Source organism: Vitis riparia, chromosome 17, assembly GCF_004353265.1.
Source record: "Vitis riparia cultivar Riparia Gloire de Montpellier isolate 1030 chromosome 17, EGFV_Vit.rip_1.0, whole genome shotgun sequence".
In the NCBI taxonomy this organism is placed as follows: Eukaryota; Viridiplantae; Streptophyta; class Magnoliopsida; order Vitales; family Vitaceae; genus Vitis; species Vitis riparia.
Genome location: NC_048447.1, coordinates 16,959,015 through 16,978,070, shown reverse-complemented (window position 1 = coordinate 16,978,070; position 19,056 = coordinate 16,959,015). Strand labels below are relative to the sequence as shown.

The 19,056-nt window shown below is 40.1% G+C and overlaps 2 protein-coding genes across 3 annotated transcripts in view; one reads left to right on the top strand and one right to left on the bottom strand.

Annotated features, from left to right (window-relative positions):
• The first annotated feature begins 894 nt into the window (after nucleotides 1-894).
• On the top strand, nucleotides 895-10,710 carry LOC117905223 (probable protein phosphatase 2C 8). Of its 2 annotated transcripts, none has more exons than XR_004649672.1 (6): nucleotides 895-990; nucleotides 1,470-1,884; nucleotides 2,298-2,398; nucleotides 3,562-3,778; nucleotides 9,473-9,509; nucleotides 9,643-9,688. XR_004649672.1 is itself a non-coding variant. In XM_034818172.1 (6 exons), the coding sequence occupies exons 2-6, from the start codon at nucleotides 1,487-1,489 to the stop codon at nucleotides 10,575-10,577; spliced, it is 684 nt and encodes a 227-aa protein (XP_034674063.1). In that variant the 5' UTR covers nucleotides 895-990; nucleotides 1,470-1,486; the 3' UTR covers nucleotides 10,578-10,710. The 2 variants fall into 2 exon arrangements, 1 of the variants encoding a protein (XP_034674063.1); XM_034818172.1 differs by lacking the exon at nucleotides 3,562-3,778 and adding an exon at nucleotides 10,483-10,710 and having other exon boundaries at nucleotides 2,298-2,406; nucleotides 9,643-9,687.
• An 8,311-nt stretch (nucleotides 10,711-19,021) lies between these two features.
• Nucleotides 19,022-19,056, bottom strand: part of LOC117904168 (LEAF RUST 10 DISEASE-RESISTANCE LOCUS RECEPTOR-LIKE PROTEIN KINASE-like 1.2) — an 11,990-nt gene continuing 11,955 nt past the window's right edge. Inside the window, exon 5 of the mRNA XM_034816681.1 lies at nucleotides 19,022-19,033. Within this exon, the coding sequence (XP_034672572.1) occupies nucleotides 19,022-19,033 (12 nt within the window). The remainder of the gene's footprint in view (nucleotides 19,034-19,056) is intronic.

The window sequence follows — 19,056 nt, the reverse complement described above, 5'->3', positions numbered from 1 at the left end:
AAAAGAGAATGAGAGTTTCACCATTATATCCATTCTCTTCTATTTGATTAGTAGATTTTTTTTACTATTTGTGCACTCCCCGGAGGGATCATATTGATTTTTGAACCACGTTAAAAATTTCTTATTTTTCTTTATTTTTGTATTTGTGTGTGTGGTTTGGTTCACCATGCCCATCAATACACCATGTAATTAATATGATGTTATCTCCTCGCCTATAATGTGGAAATGAAAGTTATAACATAATATTTTCAACATTTCCTTAAAATTGTGATAAACACTTTACTTTAAAATTCTAAAAGATTTGGTTTGTCATAATAATTTCATACTGTCTTCTTATGTTGTCAACAATCAAATGATTATTCATGGTTTTAGACATAACTTTGTATATGATATAAACTTTAAAATATTGTAAGTACTTTAAAATTAAAGTCATCGTGTTCTCTATTGTTAATAGAAATGCATTGATATGATTGATGACATACATATAAACACGATTAGTTCCTATTGAAAAACAAGTTAGTTATATATTAGTTATATAATTATTATTTTGTTTTTGCTATGTTTAATTTATAAAATTTTTAGAAATAAACAAAAATTAACTTTAAAAACAACATAAAAATTTTTATTTAAATAAGTTTTTTTTTTTATTTTTTGTTTTTAAAAATAACTTTTCCATCACCTTTATTTTCATAAAACAGCCTAGAATTAATTTTATTCATCTATCTTGAAAACAACTTTTAAAAATAAGTTTTAGAAAAACAAATAAGAATTTCATCAATGTTTTTTCTTAAACACATGATGAAGTGAGAACCGTCGGATTGGATTGCTCCATAAACACGAGGAAATCATGAGTTGATCATTATATAGCCTATGTTGTGCTCCAGACTATTCCACCCCTTCAGCACCTTCTCAGCTTTGCCCCAAACAGTTCCAGTGCTACAATCCAAAGCTAAAGCTAGGGTTTTAGGATTCATCCAAAAGAAATTACAGGTTTGTGTTTTCATTTCGTTTGGTTGCCGAGAAATTGAAGGAAAAGCAACGAAAGACAGGAGAATTAGAATTTTGGTTCCAAATCATTAGTTGACTCGCTTCCTCAGTTAATAATGCTACTCATAGTTTTGATTTCTCTTCCTACATTTTACCGGCAACCAAACAGAGCATGTCGGTTTCTACTTTTGTTTTAGAATATTTTGATTCCTTTGTATTAGTCTCTTCTTTTTTTTTTTTTTCTCTCTCTTTTTTTTTTTTTATTTTGTCGAGAAAAATGGCCAAAGAGAGAATTTTGGAGTTTTATTCTTTTTATGGTCTCTGGTTTGGGAATAACCCAAAAACAATGAAAACTACTACGCTTGAAGTCTTTATATTTATTTTCATTTCGCACATTTTCCCTGCAACCAGACGTATGTTTAATTGAATGTGCTGTTCGCTCAATCAAGCATTGATAAAAACTTTTCACGTTCTTCGAGCAGAAGTTTTTCAGGATAGCATGGCTGATGAACCCAGATCGACCTCATTGAATGAGAACACAAATGTTGTACCTGATAGTTGCAAGCGGGGAGGTGATTTTGAGGATGCGGACTCCGTATTGGTTGTCAAGAAGTTAAAAACTGAGGCATTGAGTGTGGAAAATGCGAAGGAAGTAGGGAAAACCCATTTAGATGTGGCAAGTTGTCAAGAATACTGCAAACCAGAAGTTTCTAATCAAGGAAACAATGACAGTCAGGTGTGTGAGCAGAATGGTTGTTCGCAGGAGAAGCAAAGTGCGAGGAAAGAGCATTTTGAGATTGAAGCGGATGCTGCAGAAGATAAGGGTTCTAGGCACAGCATGGAGGATGCATGGGTTGTGCTTCCTGATGCAAGCTTGGAATTTCCAGGGAAATTGAGGTTATCTCTTGTTTGTTTGTTTTAATTTTGTGTCGTGCATTCAGTGATGGTGGATACCCTTCTAAGGTAATCCACCATATTATTGCATTGATTTAAATTTGGAGTCTTTAATGATCAAGTTTACAGTTTCAATTGGTTGAGAAGATCAAATTCAGGCCAATTAATTTTGAAAAATCAATTTAGTTGAACAATTGGCTATGGAATTTGTCTGAACATGGTTATGGTTTTACTACTGCAATTTAAAATTCGTTATTATAGTGTTGTTCTTGCTTGAGTTATAGTCAATGTCAGTATTTTATGTGTTCTAATGTAACTTAAATTACTGTTTCACTGTTTTAAATCTTTAATGGTGTGTTTTTCTCGTATCGGAAAAGCAAAATTTCAGTTTGTTCTGTATGGCTTCTTCTTGACAGATGCGCACATTTTGCAATCTATGATGGACATGGTGGTAGGTTAGCTGCTCAGTATGCCCAGAAGCATTTACATGCAAATGTTCTTTCGGCAGGCTTACCACGTGAGTTGGTGTGTTTGCCTGGTCTTATTTCATGCACATATTTGTTTTAGTGTGATGTTAAGTGTTAATTGGTTGACATATAATTCCTGAATAAATTCAGTTTTTATTTTTAATTGCATTTGCTTGTGCATGTGATGTTTAATAGTCTTAGATTCCAATTCATAAAACCATGTTTAAGAGGTAAGGAAAATCTTCTCTCTCCTTGCTGGATTGACATATTCTTGAAAAATGGAATGTGTACATCAATTAGTAAAAGCAATATTGGCTTTGGAAGTTTCACTGGAGATACATTTTTAAGTAGTTATATTCACCATCTTTGTATTGTTTTATTTTTTAAAAGTTATATTTCATTCACCTGCATTTTACAAGCCGTAAGCTATGCCCTAAAGGACAAATGAAGGTCCCATATCTCACAGAATGAACATCACCAAGACCCCAAATTCCTCTGTCACCATTGAAGCTAAATCCAAGGAGGAGGCTCATCTTAGACCATCAGGAAAGCCTCAAAATTTCTGCCTTGTTAGCATCATTGAAGGCTTGCTGCCAAGAGAAGGCAAAACTGTATCCTGAAGGTGATTTCTATGTGAACTCTTATGATACCAAATCCTCCAAATTCACCCACCATATCCAAGTCCATATGATACAACATTGGTGTGGGAATGGGGTCGTTATTGGATGCTCCTTCTATATGATTTTGATTTTTGATTGAATTTTCTTTTCCAACTTTCTTAACAGATGATTACATTGGGAAAAGAAAAGAGAGTTTTCCGGAATTGAACTTATGTAAAAATATTTACGGATAAGAAAGAAAAACAGAGATAAAATACAAAAGAAAGAGAGTTTCTTTCAAAGTTATCTTTTGTTTTTTTTATTGATTTTTTTTTCTTTCTTTCTTTCTTTTGTTATGTTGTTGAGCCAAATCTCCATAACCTAATATTTGTGAGTAACACATACCTCTAATTGACACTTCCATCCAAACCCATGACACCTCATCTAAACCTATGCAACATAGTTAGACTCTTATGTTCAACTTACTTGGTGCATTTTGAAGGGGAATCCACTTGGAAGAATCCTGGAAGGCTATAAGGAAGCAAGCAAATCATCTTATCCAAATATATCTGCTTGATTATTTCTTAACCCAAGTCTCCCCTAAAGATGTGCAGGAGGAAAGCACCTTAAGTCTTACATCCTACTGAAACTGTTAAACATCAATCTGTCATGGAGGATCTCTTTGGAAGGAACCTGGCAGACTCTTCTTCTATGAAAGAGCTTCTGCCATAGCATAAAGACTTACAGCTCCTCTGAGAAATGCTATTAGTGGTTGACAGTTTCTTTGCCCTTCTGACCTGAAGTAGATAATTGTAATCAAGGGTTCACCGGGTATCTCCTATTCTTCCTCGTATCTTTATTGATTTCGTATAGTTTTTATAAACTTATTTTTGTTTTGTAACATGGTTTGGCCAATCACATCTATATTTACAAACGAGAGAAAACCAATCCATCATACCATAGAGAGTATTACATAAGACAAAAACTATATATAAGTTCCCAAAACATCTTATATTTCTTAACTCCTTAAATTTACACTACGAATCACGAGTCATTTGCTCAACTAGGTATCTCTTGTTCTTCTTCATTTCTTTATCTATCTTGTATAATCATTATAAGCCGATCTCTATCTTATAATTTTTTTCCCTCATATCATAAAATATTTATAGAAATATTAGAAAACCTAAAAGATTCAATAACCTATAGCAAAAAACCTAATCGATATGACAACTTATTTTGACTCTTAATTCTTTCTTGAAACTCTTGAACTTCAAATAGTGGAACTAAAAGAAAATAATTTTTTTTATAAAATGCAAACTTTTTAGAAACTAGAAGTTTTTAAAAAATTATTCTTTCTTGAATCTCTTGAACTTCCTATAGTTGAACCAAAAGAAAATAGAATTGTTTTCCCATGGAGAGTCCTAAGGGCTTAGCCATGGAAGGTTCTTTGGTTATCAAATATATATGTATAAGTATTTGGTACAAGGAAGAGAATGATGAAGAATGATTAATGATATGAATTTTTCCATGGTTTGCCACCTTTAATGGTGAGACTTCACTGTTTCCTTATCTAAATGACATCTTTAGAAGGCCTTAGTAAAACTAAGATTTTCCCATCTCTTTTTCTCACTTTTAGTTCTTTCCTCCCATTGCCATAACCTTACTCCTTAGATCCCAAAAGAGTAAAGTCTTAGCCCACTTTGCTTGATTGCAAACAAGCAACTTAGGGTTGTTCTACATCAGGAAAGGTCCATAGGTGCTCTTTCTCTTCATTTTCTTCTCCTTCTCCTTTTTATTTTCCATACACATTACATGCTTGTGAATGGTTGGATTTTCACACCCATGTAAATGAGAATCATAATCATGGCAGTATTTGGTCCTTGCTTCCTTGTGTTGTCTAACATTAATATTTTTTAGTAGTTGAAACTACAAACTTGTGATTGTAGGGTCTAGAAGAAGGCAAGAAAAGAGAAGATAGAAAAGATGGAAGAGGTTTAAGTCTTTGTCTTGTTAACTTTCCTAAACCTTTCCTCTTATTTATGTTATCAAGTCTAGAAAAGACAAGAATACAATAATACCCCTAATGTAATATAGCAATAGTAAACTCTAGCATAGCAATAATTAAATTCTAACAGTCTCCCTCATGGTGGAGCTTATAACATGCTCAGCTTGTTGATAGAAATACCGGTTTTTTCCACAAAATGGCCAACGCACATAGGAGGAGGAATAATGTGGACAGAATTAAGATCAACGGAGTGTGGCTCACGGAGGAAAATGATATTAGGGAAGGGGTCGCCAATGCTTTTAAGATGTTGTTGTCTAACCCGGGGGATTGGAGACCTTCTGTTTCTGGGCTGCAGTTTGAGATGTTAGAGCCTTTGGACGTCAGTGCATTGGAGTCTCCTTTTATGGAAGAGGAGGTGTTTGACGCCCTAGTGGGATGTGATGGGGATAAAGCCCCGGGGCCAGATGGATTCTCTATGGCATTTTGGCTTCTTGCGTGGGATTTCGTGAAGGCTGATGTGATGAGCTTCTTTAAGGAGTTTCACGAAAATGGCAAGTTCGTTAAAAGCCTCAATGCGACATTTATGGTCTTAATTCCTAAAAAAGCAGGGGCTGAAGATTTAGGGGATTATAGGCCTATAAGTTTGGTGGGAAGCTTGTATAAGTGGCTGGCCAAGGTATTAGCCAATAGGCTAAAAAAAGTGGTTGGAAAGGTGGTTTCCAAAGCTCAAGGGGCGTTTGTGGAAGGTAGACAAATCCTAGATGCAGTGTTGATAGCCAATGAAGCCATTGATTCGACCCTGAAGAATAATGAGAGCGGCATCTTGTGCAAATTGGACATAGAGAAGGCGTATGATAAAGTGGACTGGAATTTTATTCTCACAATCATGAAGAAAATGGGTTTTGGGGAGAAATGGATTAGGTGGATTCGGTGGTGCATTTCCACTGCAAGTTTCTCAGTGTTGATCAATGGTACCCCTACGGGCTATTTTCAAAGCTCCAGGGGTTTGAGGCAGGGCGATCCACTTTCCCCCTACCTCTTTGTCATTGCTATGGAGGTCTTCAGTATTTTCATTAAAAGGGCAGTAGAGGGAGATTTTTTATCTGGTTGTAGGGTAAAAGGTCGGAGCGAAGAAGGGGTCCTAATCTCCCACTTGTTGTTTGCTGATGATACACTGGTGTTCTGTAAACCTTCACAAGATCAGTTGACTTACCTCAGTTGGCTTCTCATGTGGTTTGAGGCTGTTTCAGGATTGAGGATAAATTTGGAAAAAAGTGAATTAATTCCAGTAGGGAGGGTGGAGTGTATGGATGATCTTACTGAGGAGTTTGGATGTAGTATGGGTAGTATTCCAACCACCTATTTGGGGATGCCCCTGGGTGCTCCTTTTAAGTCAGTCACAGTTTGGGATGGAGTGGAAGAGCGCTTCCGAAGAAGGTTAACTATGTGGAAGAGACAATACTTGTCCAAGGGAGGAAGGGCGACTCTCATTCGTAGTACTTTATCGAACTTACCCATCTATCTAATGTCATTGTTGTGCTTACCAAGCTCAGTTAGAAGAAGATTAGAGAAAATCCAAAGGGATTTCCTATGGGGTGGGGGCAACCTGGAACATAAGCCTCATTTAGTAAGATGGGAGTTGGTGTGTTTAAGCAAGGCGAAAGGAGGATTGGGGGTCAAAAGCCTATCCCTCCTTAACAAGACTCTTCTTGCTAAGTGGAATTGGCGTTTCGCAAATGAGAGAGAGGCTTTGTGGAATCAAGTGATTAGAGGGAAGTATGGAGAAGCTAGAGGGGGATGGTGCTCGCGGGAAGTGAGAGAGGCTCATGGTTTGGGTTTGTGGAAAGGAATTAGGGCGGATTGGAAGTTGGTGAGTGATAGGATGGCTTTCACAGTTGGTAATGGAAAAAGGGTGAGCTTCTGGAGGGATAGATGGTGTGGGGAGTCTCCTCTATGTATGACCTTCCCTTCTCTTTTTGCTTTGACGGTTGAGAAGGAAGCGTGGGTGGCAGACATTTGGGATCCCTTGGCTGAGGGGGGTTGGGGGGGTTGGAACCCCTGTTTTTTAAGAGCGTTCAATGACTGGGAGGTTGAGGAGGCAGAAAGATTTATGGAGAGGATTCAGAGTAAAAGAGTTATTGAGGATGTGGAGGATATGGTATCTTGGACTGAAACAAAGAGCGGTAAATTCTCGGTCAAGTCACTTTATATAGCTCTTGAAGCGGGTGGTTCGTCTTTATTTCCTTCAAGCTTTATTTGGAATGCGAATGTGCAGCCCAAGATTGGTTTCTTCGCATGGGAGGCCACGTGGGGCAAAGCTTTAACATTGGACCTAGTCCAGAAAAGAGGATGGGCCTTGGCGAATAGATGTTTTATGTGTCTTGAGAATGAGGAGACCATAAACCATCTCCTTCTTCATTGTCCCAGGACGAGGGTATTATGGGATCTTCTCTTTGCCTTATTTGGGGTGTCTTGGGTTTTGCCCTTTTCAGTTAAAGAGACACTTCTGAGTTGGAATGGCTTTTTCATGGGCAAAAATCGCAAGAAGGTGTGGAAAGCTGCTCCTCTTCATATTTTTTGGACGGTTTGGAAGGAGAGGAATCGATTGGCTTTCAAGGATGAGTCGGTGTCAATTCAGAGATTGAAACAATCTTTTATTCTTACGTTATGGGCTGAGGCTAAATTGTTCATAGATGACTGCCCTCTAACTATAGCTAACTTTATTGATTGGTTGGGCTCTAAGTAGGCTTGTGGCATTAGGTGTTTTGTCTTTTGGCCTTTGATGGCGGGTGTATAGGTTTTGTATACTTAGAGTCGCTATTTTAGCGTCTCTTTCTCCCTTTTTTCTTTAATGAAATTCATTTACTTATCAAAAAAAAAAAATAACATGCTCAGCTTGTTGCACAATTGCTGCAAGGCACTATGAATGTCTCCCAAGTGGTCATTAGGTAATGGAATGTAAAAACGTCTACATGCTTGGTGTGCTGATGAAGGACAGGATTGCTATATCTTTTTATCTATTTATATTATTGAGTCTAAAAAATGAAGATTGCAATCACTAATATGATATATCAATAATAAGCTCTAAAAAAAGTTTCTCTTTCTTCTTCTTTTTTTTTTTTTTTTTTTGGGGTGTGGGGGGGTGATACCTAGCACTTATGGCATCCTCTCCTCCATTGTTATCCTCATTCTTTTCTTTTACGTGCCCATGAATGGTTGGGTTCATGTACCATGTGAAACCATGTTCTACTGATGGTTACTTGTGGAAAAAAAAGGGAAAAATAATTTTAAATAAAGAAAAATCTTCTGAATTTTTTACCAATTCTTATTGAAATATAGCTAAAGTTATCAGTTTATGTGATACCTGTGCTACCTCTCTACTATCAGCTTTACTTCTATGGCTAACATTCCTCTGTTATTGTAGCTTGTCAAACATGTGTTTGTTTCAAATTTGTTATTTTAAATCCATAGGATGTATGTGTTTGTGCAACACCTTAACCACCCTCCACAATCCCAAACTTTGTTTGGGACTTTTTTCTTCCTGCATTTCCAGCAGCTTTCCTCATCGCCTTGGCTTCTGTATCTTTGTCAGTCAGGGACCATGTGGATCATGCACTCATCTTTTTACTAAAATTGGTCAAATTATTGTTTCACTTTTAACACCTTCAATAGATGTTTTCATTGTCTTCAACTGTTAAAAGTACAGCATGGCAGCTTTCAGAGAGTTTCAACTGATTTCATACCATATTTTCTATGATAATCTTGGCTTTTCTCACAGGCAAAAAATAAAATAAAAAAAGAAAAAACAATGCCAGTATTGTGATGTTTGTATCTTTTGACTGGTGGGTTTTTTTCTTGGTCTTCCTTTTTTGTTTTGATTTTTATTTGTTAAATAGCGGCTAATTTGTGGTTTCTTGACTCAACTTGCCAAAGGTTTCAGTGGAGTCCATTACATAGTTATAGATTTTATTGAAGAGAAACTTTCTTGTTAGAGAATTCCTTAATCCCATAAACTGCAAGTCAAAGAAATAGAAATTTGGGTGTGCCAGCAAAAAGATAGACTGTCTTGGACCTGATGGAGGTTGCTAATTGTTGTTTCATCTCTGCCCCTGTCCTGGTTTTGTAGATACTCTGTCCCAATAGATGTGGGTTCCATGATTAATGGGCCCATTTCCTTTCTTATATGTATGTTCAAGTCTTATTCTATTATTTATATGCTACATTTGTTGCTTAATTTCTTTTTTTTTTCCTTCTTGTGTACTCTTTCTTGTTTATATGAATCAAGTATATTTCTTTTCCACAAGATATAAGTGTAACTATTATTTTCTGCAATTTTGGGTACTTGTTTATTACTGTTATTTTTCATGGTTATTTTTTTAGTGTGTGTAACTGACCTCATTATACAATCGGGTTTCCAGATCATAATGCTTTTTATCTGAGTTACTACTATAATATTTTAATTTGTGGATTTTTGTGTTCTATGGTTCATTGCTCATTTATTTGTTGTATGAAAACTGCAGTTGGATGTTAAAGCTGCCAAAAAGGCCATACTAGATGGTATGGATACATCTTGTACTTCACCTGACTTCAATTCGTTTTCATTGCTAAGAGCTATTTTCTTGATATGTCATTCCACAATGTTTTCTTTTTCCTCGACATTTTTTATCTCATCATTGTTTTTCCAATTTAGGTTTTCGAAGAACTGATGAGAGTCTTCTTCAAGAAAGTTTGGCAGGTACTGTCAGGAACACTTTATTTCCAGTCCGTCCCTTAAATGCATTTCTTTCCTATTTTTTTCAACAGCATGCAACTGTTAAACTGGAGAAAAGAATATCATTCATGTTAGTATTGTTTAATTTCAGAAACCTTTATTGTTCAGGATAATTAAGGACAGAATAGAATGTTCAGCATGTGAAATCAAAATGTTTCAATATCAATGTCTAGTTATGGATCAGAAACCACTTTAATCAAACCTAAGAATTGTATATGGTAGTGATAAGCAAAGTTGATGGACTAAGGGAGTGTGAAGTGTTCGTTCTGTGTAATTGGTGACATATAATATCTCAAATTTGATTAACATGAATATTTGTAGTGTTTTGAATTGGTGTTAATACAAAAACAAATATGTACACTATATTGGATAAAAACATTGAAATTTTCTGTGATTTCAATAACTAGGCCATGAATCCGTATGTACACTAGCTTAAGTCTTTATCTTGTAAAAGATTATTTTTTTCTTTTTTCTTTTTTCGTTTTTGGTTAACCTGATTCAGAAATCCTATATTGGATAAGAACGGTGAAAGCTTCAGTGATTTCAATAACTAAGCCAATTGAATGAGGTTGCATGTGCACTTGTTTATTTTTTTTTTCATGTCTTATCTTAAAAAAAGAACCTTTTTTTTTTCCACATTTTTCTTTTTTACTTGCCTGATTTGAAATCCTAAAGAAGAAGTAAAAAATGTTATGAGTTTTCTCAAGCTTCACTTTAGGTGGTACTTTACCTGTTATTTCATTTTCAAATTTTTATCAGGGGGATGGCAGGATGGTTCAACAGCTGTATGTGTTTGGATATTAGGACAAAAGGTAAGTATGCAACTGGTCTTTTTTGCTATCATACTTGAATAAATAATTCAACTTTGTTTAAACAACTTTCTTCGAAAGGTGCTTGAAGATTTCGCTCAGCCTGTAGATTAAGGGTATGTATATCCTGATATTACTGAATTTTAACAGTGGAGAACATGATTTGAGGTGGCTTGGTGAAGGATATTCATGGTTTTTGTGCTGCATGTTTCTTTTTACTTATTTACTCAATGATTAGTCATTGGGTTATGCCTCTCTATATTATCATTATTGAGCTTTCTTTGGAAATTGCTGTTTGTTTGATTAGATTGTATTGGTTTGTAATGGAATTTGAAATATTCTATTTTTTGGCTGTGCCAGCAACCACTAGGTTCTTGATTCATAAGTTATCTTAGCAAAACACAACAAAAGAAGAAAAATGGACAAAAATGATCTTTCCTTGACTTTAGTGTAGCCAAACTTGTAATGGGCACATGCAGGTCCAACCTATATTTGAAATATGAACATTTTCCAATCAATGATTTAGGTGCACTAACTATATGCACTATTTTTGCATTATGGACAATTGTGGGTTTACGATTTCATTAATTTGAACAAAGGAGTAAAATCTTTAGAATATCCTCTAATTCTCTGTTTAGTCTTTTCAACAAAGGGCTTGAAGAAGCTTGATCTTGGATGGAAAAGCTTGTTGGAGATTTGATGTCATAGACTTGAGCTTAACTTAGCCTTGATTTAGTTTGAGTCTTGACTTAAGTTTTGGAGATCCGAAATTTGATCTTGGCTCGACTTATCTTGAGTCTTGCTCTTTGGCTTGACTTGAGCCTTGGCCTAAGTTATGTCTTGGCTTGATTTGGGCCTTGACTTAAGTTAGACCTTGGTTTGGCTTGGCTTAAGTAACGTCGACTGAATCAATTGGGAAAGAGATGAGAGCAAGGGGTGAAGTTGGTGGATCAAGGGGAGGAAGAAGAAGTTTCGTGGTGGAGGCTAAATCTTTCGAAATATTGATTGAGGAGTTAGGAGGCAAGCTGAGAGGTTGCATTTGGGAGAGAAGCAAAGGGGTTTCCTCATGGATTAGATTCGGGGAGGTTAGCTTAAGATGTTTACTAGATGGAGTGGACGTTTGCTGTAGAGAGGTAAACAATAGTGTTTGGGCTACTGGCTGGGAGGAGGGGAATAGAAGGTATAGGTTGGAGCGCCGTTCGAACGGGGCAGGTAGGTTCATCTTCTGCTCAGTTCGCGACATTGATTCAAAAAAGCATAGCATTATTGTCCCAGAGGGAAAGGGTCAGTCTTTTGGTTGGAACTCTTTGGCTGAGAGGCTGAGAGCTCTTGGTGTGACCCCCTTAGGTGGCTTGCAGGGTCATAAAGGGCCAGAGGACTTGTTGAGGTTGAAAGGGGGCTCGAAGGTCCAATGGAGGGAGAAAGGGGTGGAGCTGAAAACATATGCTGATGCTGTTAGGAAAAGCCCGGGAAGGGTAGGCCAATCAGTTTGGATAGAGGTGGGGGAAGGAGAAGTGCGTGGAAGAATAGAACAAATGAGTCAGTGTCTGGTAGGCTGGTGGGGACCTAGATCAACTATTTGCCCTGAGATGGAGTACGTTAGAAGCTGGGCACCAAAGCATTGGGCTTTGAAGGGGAATCTGAGGGTGGCCATGCTAGGCAGAGGATTAATGCTTTTTGACTTCGAGTTTCCAGACGAGGCTGAGCGTGTTTTAGCCAGAGGTCTAAGAATCTTCAAGGAGAATGTTTTAGTATTGGAGAGATGGAACCCTGAGGTGGGGTGTCTTCGCAAGGAGCCCACGGCAAAAGATGTTTGGGTAAGGGTGTTTGGACTCCCTCTTCATTTAAGAAGCTCGGAGGTGCTTAAAAGGATTGGAGATGAATGTGGAGGATTCATAGCTGAGGATAAATCTTCTTTGCATGAGATGCAATGGGCTAGGCTACTGGTGAGGTGCGTGGACAGGGAGTTGCCCAGCAATGTCCATATTGTTGTGGGGTCGGGTTGTTATTCCCTTCATCTTTGGTGGGAGTCTTCTCCCTGGTTCACGCAGGTGGTGCCGGAGGGAAGATTCAGCGGGGAAGGCAGCTTAAGGGAAGGAGAAAAGGCTGGTGGGACTGTTCGTGCTCTCAGTCGTGGAAGTCAAAGGGAGAAGGTGGAGCAGTTGAGGTTACAGAGGGAAAGAGTGCCGTGTCAGCCTGTGGAGGTGATTATACCCTCTGTCCCGCTGTGCTCTATGCGGCAGGGGATGCAGTGGAGGGTAGAGTAGGGTCAGCTGATGGACAGGTTAGAGAGGGAGACGGCTTCTGTTTGAATAAGCTGGAAAGCCCAGCTTTTGGGCCAAGCTTCGGGCCAAAAGGGCCAGCCCATGGAGTGTTGCTGGGTCCTCCTCAATTAAGTGGGCTAAGGCAGGGGTCTTTTAAAGAAACCCAGGAGGAGTTGGGCTGTGACTTAAGGCCCAATGGCTCTTTCGGGGAGAAAGGAGAGGGTGTTGGGCCTGTAGGGCCTGTTGTAGCGGAAGAAGGTATTTTAAATGGGGAAGGTATCTTGAGTCCTCGAGCTAGGGCTCAATCGCCAGGTGTGGAGAATGGCTCTGGAGATGCCGTCTTTCTTCGTGGGGAAGCATCTTCGGCCTCTCGTCCTTCGGCTCAGGTTTGTAGCTCGGAGAGTCAGACTTTTATAGTGGAGGACCCCATCGTCGACATTTTGAGAGCTGCGTCGCAGTCGGAAGCCCTTGCGGTGCCGAAAATGGATCAAGCGTTGCGTGATGAAGCTTCTAGGTATGTCAGATTACCTTCGTCTTCTGTGGGGGGTCGGGATATTTCTCCTTCTTCTCTTTTCTCTGGGTTCGATCGGGCGGGGATGAATGAGGGGGTTTCGTCGGGCTTGATCTCGGAGAGTGAGGGAGAGGAGCAGCTCCCTCTTAGCATTATTCTAGCAGATGGCTGCAATGGGGAGATGGGCCCTGAGGGGGAGAGACCCTCGGGTGACGAAGGAAGGGGGGATGAGTTCGAGGTATTATTACAAGAATTGGAAGGAAGAGGATGTCGATGGGATGATAGTTGCCTGGCGAGATTTAGTAAGTTCCTGGGCTTTTCGACGGAAGGATTTGAAGGAGAAATTCTGAACTTGCTTCTAAGGAATAAGAGAAGAAGGGAGCAGAACATTAAGAAGAACATTTCGGGGTCCACTAAGTTTGATCGTGAGTTGAAGAAATTAGAGTGGTCCATCAATTATAAAGGGGCGAGGAAGGAGAAATCTCTGGTTAGAGATGGTGGGGACAGAACCTTGAACCTTAGATGAAGATAAAGATCATATCTTGGAATGTAAGAGGGGCCAATGATAGGGATAAAAGGAAAGTTATTAAGGCTTTGATCAGGTCACAAAGAGCAGATTTGGTGTGTCTTCAGGAGACCAAAATTCAAGACATGTCCAGAGGAATTGTTCACAGTCTTGGAGTGGGAAGATTCTTAGGTTGGGGTGCTATGAGTGCAAGGGGGGCAGCCGGTGGGGTAGTAGTGTTTTGGGATAATAGGGTTCTGGAGTTAATGGGTATGGAGGTGGGTCTTTTCTCAGTTTCCTGTCGCTTTAAAAATTGTGAAGATGGCTTCTTGTGGACCTTCACGGGAGTATATGGACCCACTATGAATTGGCATAGAGAGTTGTTTTGGGAAGAGCTAGGAGCCATTCGAGGGCTGTGGTCTGACCCTTGGTGTATTGGCGGGGATTTTAACTTGGTCAGATTTCCTAGCGAGCGTAGTAGAGAAGGAAGACTGACTGGTTCTATGAGAAGATTTTCGGAGGTTATTGAGGAGTTGGCTTTAAAAGATTTGCCTCTCCATGGGGGGCTATTCACGTGGAGTGGAGGACTGAATGGTCTTTCAAGGTCCAGACTGGACCGTTTTCTGATTTCGGAGGATTGGGAGAATCATTTCAGTGGGGCGTCTCAGTGTTCTCTCCCAAGACCGGTTTCCGATCACTTCCCAATCCTGTTAGATGGGGGTGGGACGAGGAGAGGTCCAATTCCATTTCGGTTCGAGAATATGTGGTTGAAGGAGGAGGGGTTTAAGGAGTTGTTGAAGGACTGGTGGCAAGGATTTAATTATAGTGGGTCCTATAGCTTCATCTTGACAGAGAAATTGAAGGCCTGAAAATTAAGCTGAAGGAATGGAATTCGGAAGTCTTTGGCAAAGTGGGGGTGAACAAAGGGCTGGCTCTGGATAAAGTATCCTACTGGGATAATCAGGAGCATCTTAGAGCTTAAATGAGCAGGACTAGAGGCGAGAAAGGAGGCTAGGGAGGAATTTAAGAAATGGGTTCTAATGGAGGAGACTTCATGGAGACAAAAATCGAGAGAAATTTGGCTGAAGGAAGGCGATAAGAACACGGGATTCTTCCACAAGATGGCAAATTCGAACAGAAGGAGGAACTGTTTGAAAAGATCAAAATCAATGGCACTTGAATTTCAGAAGAGCATGACATTCAAAGGGGAGTGGTGAGGGCCTTTAAGGAACTTTATCAGATCCTGGAGGATGGGTCCTTGCTGCAACAATATTGAGTTTGACAGCATTGGGGATGAAGAGGCAGCCAGGCTGGAGGAGAGTTTTTCTGGGGATGAGGTGTTCTTGGCTCTTTCAGACCTGAATGGGGACAAGGCCCCTGGTCCGGACGGTTTTTCCCTAGCATTTTGGCAATTCTGTTGGGATTTTGTCAAAGATGAGGTCTTGGGTTTCTTCAAGGAGTTTTATGAGAGGGGAAAATTCGTAAGAACCTGAACACCACTTTCTTAGTTTTAATCCCAAAGAAGTGTGGGGCCGAAGACTTGAGTGATTTCAACCCATCAGTTTGGTGGGGGTCTCTACAAGCTGCTTGCTAAGGTCTTAGCCAATAGATTGAAAAAGGTAGTGGGAAAAGTGGTGTCCTCTTCCCAAAATGCCTTTGTTGAAGGTAGGCAAATTCTTGATGCTGCATTAGTTGCTAATGAGGTCATAGATTCCGTGATGAAAAGAAAGGAAAGTGGGATCTTGTGTAAATTGGACTTAGAGAAGGCCTATGATCGGATTAATTGAGATTTTCTGCTATCGGTGATGCAAAGAATGGGTTTTGGGGAGAAATGGATTGGGTGGATTAGATGGTGCATATCCACTGCCTCGTTTTCGGTTTTGGTCAATGGTTCTCCTTCCGGTTTTTTCGGAGTTCCAGGGGGTTAAGGCAAGGAGATCCTCTCTCTCCTTACCTTTTCGTCTTAGGAATGGAGGCCTTAAGTAGTCTCATCAACAGAGCAGTGAGAGGGGGCTTTCTCTCAGGCTGCAGATAGGGGGAAGGGAAGGTGGCGGGATCCAAGTTACGCACCTGCTGTTTGCCGATGATACGTTGGTCTTCTGTGATGACTCTCAAGAGCAATTGGCTTTTCTAAGTTGGTTATTAATGTGGTTTGAAGCCACTTCCAGACTGCGCATTAATTTGAACAAAAGTGAGATTTTGCCGGTGGGTTGTGTGGAGAATGCTGAGTTACTGGCAGCTGAACTGGGCTGCAAGGTGGGATCTCTCCCTTCCACCTATTTGGGACTCCCTTTGGGAGCTTCACATAAGTCTGTGAAGGTTTGGGACGGAGTGGAAGAGCGGATGAGGAAGAAACTTGCCTTGTGGAAGAGGCAATTCATTTCTAAGGGAGGAAGACTCACTCTATCCGGAGTACTTTGGCGAGCATGCCAACTTACCTTATGTCACTATTGCGCATGCCAAGAGTGGTTAAGTAAGACTTGAGAAAATTCAAAGGGATTTTCTTTGGGGAGGGGGAGCGTTGGAGAAGAGGCCCCATCTTGTTAAGTGGGTTGTTGTTTGTACTCACAAAAAGATGGGTGGATTGGGGATTAGAAATCTCTCTATTCTTAATAGAGCCCTCTTGTGCAAATGGAGTTGGCGTTATGCGGTTGAAAGAGATTCATATTGGAAGCTTATTATTAGTACGAAGTATGGGGTGGAAAGAGGAGGGTGGAGCACTTGTGGGGCTAGGGAGGGCCATGGGGTTGGGCTTTGGAAGGAAATCAGCAAGGAAGGGTTGCTATTGCACAATAATGTATCTTTCTCGGTGGGGGATGGTAAAAGGGTGAGGTTTTGGAAAGATATTTGGTGCGGGAACACCCCCCTTTGTGAGGCTTTCCCCTCTTTGTTTGATTTAGCGGGTTCTAAAGATGCGTGGGTTGCGGACTATTGGGATCCAATGGGGGAAGTGGGAGGGTGGTCTCCACTTTTCCTTAGACCCTTCAACGATTGGGAGGTGGAGGAGGTGGAAAGACTCTATCGTCCATTCAAGGGAAGAGGTTGGATGTTGATGGGGAGGATAGGATGCAGTGGAGAAGGACGAAAAACGAGATTTTCACTGTAAAATCTCTTTACAAGTCTCTTGATCATAGCGGTGCAGTCTCGTTTCCGGGTAATATCATTTGGAGTCCGTATGTTCCTTCAAAGGTGAGTTTTTTTGCTTGGGAAGCTTCTTGGGAGAAGGTCCTTACTCAAGATCAGCTTAAGAGGAGGGGCTGGATCTTAGCCAATAGATGTTGCTTGTGTTGCGTTGAAGAGGAAACGATAAACCATATTCTTGTTCACTGTTCTAAGACGAAGATTTTGTGGGATCTTTTGCTTTCTCTTTTTGGGGTCAATTGGGTGTTGCCGTTTTCGGTGAGAGACACTCTACTAAGTTGGTATGTCTCTTTTAAGGACAAGAATCATAGAAAGGTTTGGCGGGCAGCTCCTCTCTGTTTATTTTGGACAATTTGGAAGGAAAGAAATAGGATAGTCTTCGATAACGAGGCTTTGTCGACTCAAAGATTGAAAAACTCATTTGTTTGTAATCTCTTATCCTGGGCTAATTCTTCTATCGGTGTAGGCCCTTTATCTTTGTTTACCTTTGTGGATTGGTTGGGTTCTTGTTGAGGGCCGGTGAGTGCTTGTGTTTTTGTTGCTTGTTTTAGGTGTCTCTTGTATACTCCCTGTATGCTCTGAGTTGCCTTTCAAGCTCCCTTTTTCTAATATATCTTTGTGCTTTTGCCTATCAAAACAGTGTGTTAGCCCAAGGGTTCTCCTAATCAGGTTTTGATGATAACAAACTATGGTTAAGTGACTAATTGTTTTAAACTGTTAAGAATCTCAGGCTTAATCTCAAAAATTCATCAAGGACCAAACGAATACGGGATCGAGATCATTTGGAAGACTTGTAATTATAGGAAATGAATGTAAGATGATAGCATGAGTGCACTTAGGATGTTCATACCTTTTCATGCATCTTAGAAAACTCGGTTTATTCTCTAAAACTTGATTTTCTTTAAAACCCGAGTTTTATCAAATATACCTTAGGCAAACTGATTCAAAATTGGCATATTAACTCACCTAAAGACCTTGCCTAAGTATTGGAAAAGAAAGAAATAAAAAAGGATAGGTTTTCGGGGCCAAAAGGCTCAACCGGTCGAGGCTATGGCCAACCGGCTCAACCGGTTGGGGAACCGGTCGACCGGTTACCCTTGTCCGGTCGAGGGAGCAGAAAAATTTTCTCTCTCTCCCAGTAGCTTGTTCTTCCCGGTCGAGCCTCACCCTCGTCCGGTCGAGGTCCGGTCGATGTCCGGTCGAGGCAACGGTAACCTGCCATGCATTAATTGCACCAACGGCTAGTGATCCGGTCAACCCTTTGCTCGTCCGGTCGAGGCTACTTTTCTGCTGTTTTTGTCTCCCGAGCTTAGAAACCTATAAATTGAGAGCTCCTCTTCATTTATGACTAAGAGAACTATTGCATTCAAAGCCTACCTACCTGTTCTTGATCAAAAAGCTCTCCATTTCTTTCTAAGTGCATCAAACCATCAATTGCATATTCTTAGTGCACTCTTACAATTCATCCTAGCTTTCTCTTGTAACTTGAGCCGTCCTTAAGTTAGGTTGAGAGTTTCATCCTTGTATAAACTAAGTGTGAAAGCCTTCAAGTGGTTCAAATCTTGAAGTGATTGTGTAAGAGCCCATTGGAGCCGGAATCCAAGTGTAAGACGATTGAAAACTTGATTGAAGCATCAAGTTAGTGGAACCCTCACTCGGTTAGGAGGTTGAGGAGAGTGGACGTAGGCAAGGAAGGGCCGAACCACTATAAACCCGAGTTTGAATTCTCTAACCTTATCTCTTTCCTTTATTTGTTTTGTGCATATATTATTGTGTGGAAAAAGATTTTGAAAAACCCAATTCACCCCCTCTTTTGGGCATTTTCCTTAATTAATTCATAGCCTTTGTTTTATCACAGTGGCAGAGCCAGCACTTTACATCGGGGGGCAACTTTAGTACACATACAGATTTTGCCAATTAAAAGCAATTGTGGCCCTTAGCCTAATGGTCCAGCCTTGTAATTGTTCAGGGGGGCAGCAGTAGACCTGGGTTCGAGTCTCCTTTGGTAAGAACGGGAGATTTTTTTTTTTAAACATTTTCGGGGTGGGGGCAGGCCCCTGGGCCCTAGCTAGCTCTGCCCCTGGTTTTCAAGGCATCAAGCGA

Excerpts from the sequence above, each read along its gene's own strand:
- LOC117905223 (XM_034818172.1), top strand. The coding sequence starts at position 1,487 with ATGGCTGATGAACCCAGATCGACCTCATTGAATGAGAACACAAATGTT. Across the intron at positions 1,885-2,297 it reads GAATTTCCAGGGAAATTGAG|ATGCGCACATTTTGCAATCT; the intron begins GTTATCTCTTGT and ends TCTTCTTGACAG. Across the intron at positions 9,688-10,482 it reads TCTTCAAGAAAGTTTGGCAG|GGGGATGGCAGGATGGTTCA; the intron begins GTACTGTCAGGA and ends AATTTTTATCAG.